The sequence below is a fragment of the Aegilops tauschii genome, chromosome 2 (assembly GCF_002575655.3).
Source record: "Aegilops tauschii subsp. strangulata cultivar AL8/78 chromosome 2, Aet v6.0, whole genome shotgun sequence".
Classification (NCBI taxonomy): Eukaryota; Viridiplantae; Streptophyta; class Magnoliopsida; order Poales; family Poaceae; genus Aegilops; species Aegilops tauschii.
The window spans coordinates 269,723,069-269,734,371 of NC_053036.3; the positions used below are offsets into that span (position 1 = coordinate 269,723,069).

An 11,303-nucleotide genomic window follows, 5' to 3' on the forward strand; every position below is an offset into this window, starting at 1 on the left:
ACCCCTCCCCTTGGTCTGGTCCGAATTGGACTAGGGAAGGGGGGCGCCCCCTTCCTTCCTTCTCTTTTTCCCTTCCTCTTTTCCTATTCCATATGGGAGGTGGAATCCTACTAGGACTAGGGAGTCCTAGTAGGACTCCACACTTGGTGCGCCCCCTCCTAGGGCCGGCCTCCTCCTCCCTTGCTCCTTTATATATACGGGGGCAGGGGGGCACCCCATAGACACAACAATTGATCTATTGATATCTTAGCCGTGTGCGGTGTCCCCCTCCACCAAATTACACCTCGATAATACCGTTGCGGAGCTTAGGCGAAGCCCTGTGTCGGTGGAACATCATCATCGTCACCACGCCGTCGTGCAGACGAAACTCTCCCTCAACACTCGGCTGGATCGGAGTTCGAGGGACGTCATCGAGCTGAACGTGTGTAGAACTCGGAGGTGCCGTACGTTCGGTACTTGATCGGTCGGATCGTGAAGACGTACGACTACATCAACCGCGTTGCAATAACGCTTCCGCTGTCGGTCTACGAGGGTACGTGGACAACACTCTCCCCTCTCGTTGCTATGCATCACCATGATCTTGCGTGTGCGTAGGAATTTTTTTGAAATTACTATGTTCCCCAACAATTGTATCAGAGCCTGGTTTTATGCGTTGATGCTATGCACGAGTAGAACACAAGTGAGTTGTGGGCGATATAAGTCATACTGCTTACCAGCATGTCATACTTTGGTTCAGCGGTATTGTGAGATGAAGCGGCCCGGACCGACATTACGCGTACGCTTACGCGAGACTGGTTTCACCGTTGCGAGCACTCGTTGCTTAAAGGTGACCGGCGGGTGTCTGTCTCTCTCACTTTAGTTGAACAGAGTGTGGCTACGCCCGGTCCTTGCGAAGGTTAAAACAGCACCAACTTGACAAACTATCGTTGTGGTTTTGATTCGTAGGTAAGAACGGTTCTTGCTAAGCCCGTAGCAGCCACGTAAAATATGCAACAACAAAGTAGAGGACGTCTAACTTGTTTTTGCAGGGCATGTTGTGATGTGATATGGTCAAGACATGATGTGATATAATGTGTTGTATGAGATGATCATGTTTTGTAACCGAGTTATCGGCAACTGGCAGGAGCCATATGGTTGTCGCTTTATTGTATGAGATGCAATCGCCATGTAATAGTTTTACTTTATCACTAAGCGGTAGCGATAGTCGTAAAAGCAATAAGTTGGCGAGACAACAACGATGCTATGATGGAGATCAAGGTGTCGCGCCGGTGACGATGGTGATCATGACGGTGCTTCGGAGATGGAGATCACAAGCACAAGATGATGATGGCCATATCATATCACTTATATTGATTGCATGTGATGTTAATCCTTTATGCATCTTATCTTGCTTTGTTTGACGGTAGCATTATAAGATGATCATTCACTAAATTATCAAAGTATAAGTGTTCTCCCTGAGTATGCACCGTTGCAAAAGTTCTTCGTGCTGAGACACCACGTGATGATCGGGTGTGATAGGCTCTACGTTCAAATACAACGGGTGCAAAACAGTTGCACACGCGGAATACTCAGGTTAAACTTGACGAGCCTAGCATATAACAGATATGGCCTCGGAACACGGAGACCGAAAGGTCGAGCGTGAATCATATAGTAGATATGATCAACATAGTGATGTTCACCATTGAAACTACTCCATCTCACGTGATGATCGGACATGGTTTAGTTGATATGGATCACGTGATCACTTAGAGGATTAGAGGGATATCTATCTAAGTGGGAGTTCTTAAGTAATATGATTAATTGAACTTGAATTTATCATGAACTTAGTCCTGATAGTATTTTGCAAATTATGTTGTAGATCAATAGCTCGCGTTGTTGCTTCCCTATGATTATTTTGATATGTTCCTAGAGAAAATTATGTTGAAAGATGTTAGTAGCAAAGATGCGGATTGGATCCGTGATCTGAGGATTATCCTCATTGCTGCACAGAAGAATTATGTCCTTGATGCACCGCTAGGTGACAGACCTATTGCAGGACTCAGCCGCGCTTTGGACCGATCCTACGAATAAGAGGCATTAACAAAGCATTTATGAGACACCATACTTTCAATAGGCAAGGGCCAGCCCGAAGATCAACGGGATCTTTCTCCAAGCTAAGTTTCTACCCCCGAGGGAACCGGCCACGATGCGTGGGGGTATCGGTGCTGATAAACTCGTGCAGATGCAGACGTTATGAACGTTTGGCTAGCTCAATATGATGACTACTTGATAGTTTAGTGCACCATGCTTAACGGCTTAGAATCGGGACTTCAAAGACGTTTTCAACGTCATGGACCATATGAGATGTTCCAGGAGTTGAAGTTAATATTTCAAGCAAATACCTGAGTTGAGAGATATGAAGTCTCCAACAAGTTCTATAGCTAAAAAATGGAGGAGAATCGCTCAACTAGTGAGCATGTGCTCAGATTGTCTGGGTACTACAATCGCTTGAATCAAGTGGGAGTTAATCTTCCAGATAAAATAGTGATTGACAGAATTCTCTAGTCACCATCACCAAGTTAGTAGAACTTCGTGATGAACTATAGTATGCAAGGGATGACGAAAGTAATTCCCGAGCTCTTCGTGATGCTGAAATCGACGAAGGTAGAAATCAAGAAAAACATCAAGTGTTGATGGTTGACGAGACCACTAGTTTCAAGAAAAGGGCAAAGGGAAGAAGGGGAACTTCAAGAAGAACGGCAAGCAAGTTGCTGCTCAAGTGAAGAAGCCTAAGTCTGGTCCTAAGCCTGAGACTAAGTGCTTCTACTGCAAAGGGACTGGTCACTGGAAGCGGAACTACCCCAAGTATTTGGTGGATAAGAAAGATGGCAAAGTGAACAAAGGTATATTGGATATACATGTTATTGATGTGTACTTACTAGTGTTTATAGCAACCCCTCAGTATTTGATACTGGTTCAGTTGCTAAAGATTAGTAACTCAAATCAGGGAGTTGCAGAATAAACAGAGACTAGTAAAAGGCGAGGTGACGATGTGTGTTGGAAGTAGTTCCAAGATTGATATGATCATCATCGCACACTCCCTATACTTTCGGGATTAGTGTTGAAACTAAATAAGTGTTATTTGGTGTTTGCGTTGAGCATGAATATGATTTGATCATGTTTATTGCAATATGGTTATTCATTTAAGTTAGAGAACAATTGTTGTTCTGTTTCCATGAATAAAACCTTCTATGGTCATACACACCAACGAAAATGGTTTGTTGGATCTCGATCGTAGTGATACACATATTCATAATATTGAAGCCAAAAGATGCAAAGTTAATAATGATAGTGCAACTTATTTGTGGCACTGCCGTTTAGGTCATATTGGTGTAAAGCGCATGAAGAAACTCCATACTGATGGGATTTTGGAATCACTTGATGCTTGCGAACTGTGCCTCATGGGCAAGATGACTAAAACGCCGTTCTCCAGAACTATGGAGAGAGCAACAGATTTGTTGGAAATCATACATACAGATGTATGTGGTCCGATGAATATTGAGGCTCGTAGCAGGTATCATTATTTTTTGATCTTCACAGATGATTTGAGCATATATGGGTATATCTGCTTAATGAAACAGAAGTCTGAAACATTTGAAAAGTTCATATAATTTCAGAGTGAAGCGGAAAATCATCGTAACAAGAAAATAAAGTTTCTACGATCTGATCGTGGAGAAGAGTATTTGAATTACGAGTTTGGCCTTCAGTTAAAACAATGTGAAATAGTTTCACTACTCACGCCACCTGGAACACCACGGTGTAATGGTGTGTCCGAACATCGTAACCGTACTTTATTAGATATGGTGCGATATATGATGTCTCTTACCGATCTACCACTATCGTTTTTGGGGTTATGCATTAGAGACAGCTGCATTCACGTTAAATAGGGCACCATCAAAATCCGTTGAGACGACGCCTTATGAACTGTGGTTTGGCAAGAAACCAAAGTTGTTGTTTCTTAAAGTTTGGGGTTACGATGCTCATATGAAAAAGTTTCATCCTAATAAAGCTCAAACCCAAATCGGAGAAATGTGTCTTCATAGGATACCCAAAGGAGACAGTTGGGTACAACTTCTATCACAGATCCGAAGGCAAGACATTCGTTGCTAAGAATGGATCCTTTCTAGAGAATGAGTTTTCTCTCGAAAGAAGTGAGTAGGAGGAAAGTAGAACTTGATGAGGTAACTGTACCTGCTCCCTTATTGGAAAGTAGTTCATCACAGAAATCTGTTCCTGTGACTCCTACACCAATTAGTGAGGAAGTTAATGATGATGATCATGTAACTTCAGATCAAGTTACTACCAAACCTCGTAGGTAAATCAGAGTAAGATCCGCACCAGAGTGGTACGGTAATCCTGTTCTGGAGGTTATATTACGAGACCATGACGAACCTACGAACTATGAGGAAGCGATGATGAGCCCAGATTCCGCAAAATGGCTTGAGGCCATGGAATCTGAGATAAGATCCATGTATGAAGAACAAAGTATGGACTTTGGTTGACTTGCCCGATGATCGGCGAGCCATTGAGATTAATGGATCTTCAAGAGGAAGACAGACGCTGATAGTAGTGTTACTATCTACAAAGCTAGAATTGTCGCAAAAGGTTTTCGACAAGTTCAAGGTGTTGACTACGATGAGAGAGTTTCTCACTCGTATCTATGCTTAAAGTCTGTCTGAATCATGTTAGCAATTGCTGCATTTTAAGAAATCTGGCAAATGGATAAACAAAATTGCATTCCTTAATGGATTTATTAAAGAAGAGTTGTATATGATACAACCAGAAGGTTTTGTCAATCCTAAAGGTGCTAACAAAATATGCAAGCTCCAGCGATCCATCTATGGACTGGTGCAAGCATCTCGGAGTAGGAATACGCTTTGATAAGTTGATCAAAGGATATAGTTTTATACAGACTTGCGGTGAAGCCTGTATTTACAAGAAAGTGAGTGGGAGCACTACAACATTTCTGATAAGTATATGTGAATGACATATTGTTGATCAGAAATAATGTAGAATTATTCTGCAAAGCATAAAGGAGTGTTTGAAAGGAGTTTTTCAAAGAAAGACCTCGGTGAAGCTGCTTACATATTGAGCCTCAAGATCTATAGAGATAGATGAAGACGCTTGATAAGTTTTTCAATGAGTACATACCTTAACAAGATTTTGAAGTAGTTCAAAATAGAACAGTCAAAGAAAGAGTTCTTGCCTGTGTTACAAGGTGTGAAATTGAGTAAAGACTCAAAGCCCGACCACGGCAAAAGATAGAAAGAGAATGAAAGTCATTCCCTATGCCTTGGCCATAGGTTTTATAAAGTATGCCATGTTGTGTACCAGATCTATTGTATACCCTACACTGATTTAGGCAAGGGAGTACAATAGTGATCTAGGAGTAGATCACTGGACAGCGGTCAAAATTATCCTTAGTGGAATAAGGATATGTTTCTCGATTATGGAAGTGACAAAAGGTTCGTCGTAAAGGGTTACGTCGATGCAAGTTTTGACACTAATCTAGATGACTCTAAGTCTCGGTCTAGATACATATTGAAAGTGGGAGCAATTAGCTAAGAGTAGCTCCGTGCAGAGCATTGTAAACATAGAAATTTGCAAAATACTTACGGATCTGAATGTGACAGACCCGTTGACTAAAATTATCTCACAATCAAAACATGATCACACCTTAGTACTCTTTGGGTGTTAATCACATAGCGATGTGAACTTGACTCTAGTAAACCCTTTGAGTGTTGGTCACATAGAGATGTGAACTATGGGTGTTAATCACATGGTGATGTGAATTATTGATGTTAAATCACATGGCGATGTGAACTAGATTATTGACTCTAGTGCAAGTGGGAGACTGAAGAAATATGCCCTAGAGGCAATAATAAAGTATTATATATTTCCTTATATCATGATAAATGTTTATTATTCATGCTAGAATTGTATTAACCGGAAACATAATACATGTGTGAATACATAGACAAACAGAGTGTCACTAGTATGCCTCTACTTGACTAGCTCGTTAATCAAAGATGGTTATGTTTCCTAGCCATAGACATGAGTTGTCATTTGATTAACGGGATCACCTCATTAGGAGAATGACGTGATTGACTTGACCCATTCCGTTAGCTTAGCACTCGATCGTTTAGTATGTTGCTATTGCTTTCTTCATGACTTATACATGTTCCTATGACTATGAGATTATGCAACTCCCGTTTACCGGAGGAACACTTTGTGTGCTACCAAACGTCACAACGTAAATGGGTGATTATAAAGGTGCTCTACAGGTGTCTCCAAAGGTACTTGTTGGGTTGGCGTATTTCGAGATTAGGATTTGTCACTCCGATTGTCGGAGAGGTATCTCTGGGCCCACTCGGTAATGCACATCACTATAAGCCTTGCAAGCATTGTGACTAATGAGTTAGTTGCGGGATGATGTATTACGGAACGAGTAAAGAGACTTGCCGGTAACGAGATTGAACTAGGTATCGAGATACCGACGATCGAATCTCGGGCAAGTAACATACCGATGACAAAGGGAACAACGTATGTTGTTATGCGGTCTGACCGATAAAGATCTTCGTAGAATATGTGGGAGCCAATATGGGCATCCAGGTCCCGCTATTGGTTATTGACCGGAGAGGTGTCTCGGTCATGTCTACATAGTTCTCGAACCCGTAGGGTCCGCACGCTTAACGTTACGATGACAGTTTTATTGAGTTTTGATGTACCGAAGGAGTTCGGAGTCCTGGATGAGATCGGGGATATGACGAGGAGTCTCGAAATGGTCGAGACGTAAAGATTGATATATTGGACGACTATATTCGGACTTCGAAAAGGTTCCGAGTGATTCAGGTATTTTTCGGAGTACCGGAGAGTTACGGGAATACGTATTGGGCCTTATTGGGCCATACGGGAAAGAAGGAAAAGGGCCTCAAGGGTGGCCGCACCCCTCCCCTTGGTCTGGTCCGAATTGGACTAGGGAAGGGGGGCGCCCCCTTCCTTCCTTCTCTTTTTCCCTTCCTCTTTTCCTATTCCATATGGGAGGTGGAATCCTACTAGGACTAGGGAGTCCTAGTAGGACTCCACACTTGGTGCGCCCCCTCCTAGGGCCGGCCTCCTCCTCCCTTGCTCCTTTATATATACGGGGGCAGGGGGGCACCCCATAGACACAACAATTGATCTATTGATCTCTTAGCCGTGTGCGGTGTCCCCCTCCACCAAATTACACCTCGATAATACCGTTGCGGAGCTTAGGCGAAGCCCTGTGTCGGTGGAACATCATCATCGTCACCACGCCGTCGTGCAGACGAAACTCTCCCTCAACACTCGGCTGGATCGGAGTTCGAGGGACGTCATCGAGCTGAACGTGTGTAGAACTCGGAGGTGCCGTACGTTCGGTACTTGATCGGTCGGATCGTGAAGACGTACGACTACATCAACCGCGTTGCAATAACGCTTCCGCTGTCGGTCTACGAGGGTACGTGGACAACACTCTCCCCTCTCGTTGCTATGCATCACCATGATCTTGCGTGTGCGTAGGAATTTTTTTGAAATTACTACGTTCCCCAACACCCTGTTGGGGCGTGTAATGAACCATGGCGCTTGCGCCATTATGCTATGCTTATTTTTATATTATGCCATGATATCCGTGTCTCTACTAGGTGCGGTTAGGGTAACTTAGCTCGATGTGCTCGCGGTAGACTCCCATGTCACGAGGGCATGCCTTTCCAGGGGCATCTTCCAAGGGCCTCCTTCCTGAAGACTCGAGAGTCGCTGAGCCTCAGGAGGCGTCGTGTAGCTGCAGGGTTAGAAGGCCTCATGAGGCGTCTCGTCCTACCTCGCGCGAGCCCCCGAGCGTGGGTTGGTTGTGGCTAGTACACCATGTCGCGATGCCCAGAGGCACGGACTTAAGAGGGCGCGCATGCTCGTGAGCTCGTTCGAGAGCGTCTCGCGAGGATTAAGGGCGCCAAAGCTGGGGCGGCAAGGTTTCGGCGAGGTGTGGTCGCGGTCGAGCCCAGGCGTACACACCGTACCTAGCCCCCGCGCGCGGGACGCGCGAGGAAGAGTGACGGGCAACTGCCGCTCTCCCTGAGACAAGGTTGGAAAAGCGAACAAAAAGAGAGAAATTTTCCAACCCTTGCAAACGAAAGACACGAAAGCTCCAAATTTCAGTCAAGAAGTTGCAAACTAGCTACAGAAAGCAAGCAAAAGAATAGCCGCGTCTGGCACCTAGACTAGTCTTCTTGTCTTCCCACCAGCGCGGAGCATGGGGCCTCCACTAGGATGTGGGTGGGAGCCCCTGTGAGGCCCAGGGGCGGCACTCAGGAGACTCCGGGGCGTGTACAGCCCCAACTCATTATTACGTGAGAGTGTCACGAGCGGAGACCTTCACAGGCGCGGGCCCTTCTTTATGGGTAGAACTTCCGGAGGTGCTGGATCTTCCAAGCGTTTTGGATGGGGACCCCATCCTGCGTCTCCAAGCACGCGACACCAGGCCTAGAGACAGGCGATCTTGAACGGGCCCTCCCACATGGAGAGCACCCGCCTCAGGACGAGATCACCCACCTCGAGCGTCCTGGAGCGGACGCTGCGACAGTGATACCGTCGCAACGCCTGCTGATACCTCGCTGCTCGGAGCGAGGCTTGGCGACGGCGTTCCTCCCCCAGCACGAGGTCCATCCCCCGCGAGGCGTCCTGGCGTGCCTCGTCAAACGCCAAGACCCGTGCGGAGCGATGCCTGACCTCGTGAGGGAGAACCGCTTCGGCTCCGTAGACGAGGAATAATGGAGTCTCGCCCGTCGGCTTGGTCGTGATGGTGTGGATGGACCACAGCATAGACTGGAGCTCATCGAGCCAGCCCCTACCGCAGGCCTCGAGCTTCTTCTTGAAGGTCCTCGCCTTGAGGCCTCTCAGGACCTCTGCGTTGGCGCGCTCAACCTGGCCATTGCTCCGAGGGTGTGCCACCGAAGCATAGCATATCTGCGTTCCAAGGTTTGCACAATATGTTTTGAAAAGGTTGCTGGTGAACCGCGAGCCATTGTCGGTGATGATGCGGTTAGGAACCCCGAGGCGGCTCACGAGGCCCTTGATGAACTTGACGGCCAAGCCGACCGGGATGGTGCGGATGGCCTCCACCTCCGCCCACTTGGTGAACTTGTCTATGGCGACGTAGAGGTAGTGGTAGCCCCCGGGCGCTCGAGGTAACGGGCCCAGGATGTCCAGCCCCCAAACCGCGAACGGCCATGAGAGCGGGATGGTCTAGAGGCCCTGAGCGGGCTGGTGGATCTACTTGGCATGGAACCGACAGGCGTCACGGGATCTTACCAGCTCGGTGGCATCATTGAGCACCGTGGGCCAGTAGAACCCGCTGCGGAACGCCTTGCCCACGAGGGTGCGCGATGAGGAGTGATGCCAGCAGTCCTCATCGTGTATGTCGGCCAACAGCTCGCATCCCTGCTCCCTGGAGATGCATCATAGAGAAACATTGTTTGGCCGCTTTCGGTAGAGCTCACCGTCCTGGATGCAGTATGCAGTGGCCTGGCGGGCCACACGCTTTGCGTCTTCCTCCTTCTCCGACAAGGTGCCTTGGAGTAGGTACGCCTTGAACTCCTCGGTCCAGCACCCCTCCTGAGGCTCGAGCGCAAGGAGCAGGCAGTCTCCCGAGGTCTGGCCACAAGCTAGGGCGCCTGAGAGGGGTGCCGGGGGAAGCTCCTCTTGAAGCGATGTTGGTCCCACGGCGGGAGGAGCTGCCGACGGCTTGAAAAGCCGCTCCTCAAAGACACCAGGCTCCTGAGGTAGACTCCGGGATGCCCTCTTGGCGATGTTGTTTGCCTCTTTGTTCATGCCACGCGGCACATGATGCAATTCCAAGCCCAATAATCGTTTCTCAATTTTGCGTACCTCCTTGAGGTATGCCTCCATGTGCTCGTCCTTTGGCTTGCACGCCTTGTTGGAGAAGTTGACAACGAGCTGGGAGTCGCCACTTATGGTGAGGCGACTCACCCCCAAAGCCGCCGCAGCCTTGAGGCCGGCGATTAGGCCTTCGTATTTCGCGATGTTGTTGGAGACCTTCTCGCCATGCTGGAAGCAGAGCTGCACGACTTAGTAGAGCTTGTCCTGGGTGGGCGAGTTGAGCACGGCTCCAGCCCCCTCGCCCTTACGCGCGAATGCACCGTCGAAGTACATGACCCAACCATTCGGTGCTTCATTTCCGGGCGCTAGGGAACGGTCCTTGCCCACTTCTCGGTCGGGGAAGTCAGTCCATTCCGCCACGAAATCGGCAAGGGCCGCACCCTTGAAGATCCTGGTGGTGCTGAACTCCAGCTGGAACGCCTGTAGTTCAATGTTCCATTCGGCGACCCTTCCCGCGGCGTTAGGGCTCCGGAGCACCCTCTCCAAGGGGTAAGCTGAGACAACCTTGATGGAGTGGCCTTGGAAGTAGTGACACAGCTTTCGGGAGGCGACGAGGAGTGCGAGCAAAAGCTTTTGCGGCATGGGATAGAGCGCCCGCGCATCGCGCAGCACCGTGCTGACGAAGTACACTGGGTGTTCGACGAGGGTGGAGGCATCGACGGGGTCCTATACCTCCTGAGACTAGGGGACCTTAGGAGCTTGCTCATCTGTTGGGGCAGTCATGGCCTCGGGGGTGCCATCCTCAGGAGCCCCGCTGACCGGTGGGGCGGCCGAGGCCTCAGGAGCGCCGTCCTGAGGCCGTGGCGTCTCGACCGGGTGCGAGGTGCTGCTTCATGAGCCCTTGGCCAGACGCTTCTCCCGGACTGCCACCGACGCTGTGCTGGCAGAGTAAGGCGTGGCGGCCAGGTAAAGCACCAAAGGTTCAAGGGGGCGTGGTGCTACCATCATCGGTGGGCTGGTGAGGTACCTCTTGAGGTCTTGGAAGGCCACGTCAGCCTCCGGAGTCCACTCGAACGGGCCCTTCTTTTTCATCAGCTTGAAGAAGGGGAGGGCGCGCTCTCCTAGCTTGGAGACGAAATGCCTGAGCGAGGTTACGCAACCCGCCAGCTTCTGCATCTCCTTGAGGGTTTGTCGGATTCGGGGTTCCGCAGACCCTTGAGAGGTTCGAACTCTCGGGTGCGTACGAAGAACTCTCTCTTCCCAGTCTGCCCACTGAACGATCCCACGGCCTAGCTCGACGAACCCAAAGGACAAGAGACACAGGGATTCCACCTTGCGGTGTAATACCCTACTCCAGCTTTGTGGTGGATTGCCTCGAGGGGCTGAGGATGAACTAGTACAGTGGTGGAACA

At 48.6% G+C, this 11,303-nt stretch overlaps 1 protein-coding gene across 1 annotated transcript; it reads right to left on the reverse strand.

Annotated features, from left to right (window-relative positions):
- Positions 1 to 9,510: 9,510 nt before the first annotated feature.
- Positions 9,511 to 9,960, reverse strand: LOC109768670 (uncharacterized). The gene has a single exon (XM_020327416.1). The coding sequence runs from the start codon at positions 9,958 to 9,960 to the stop codon at positions 9,511 to 9,513; it is 450 nt and encodes a 149-aa protein (XP_020183005.1).
- Positions 9,961 to 11,303: the final 1,343 nt, after the last annotated feature.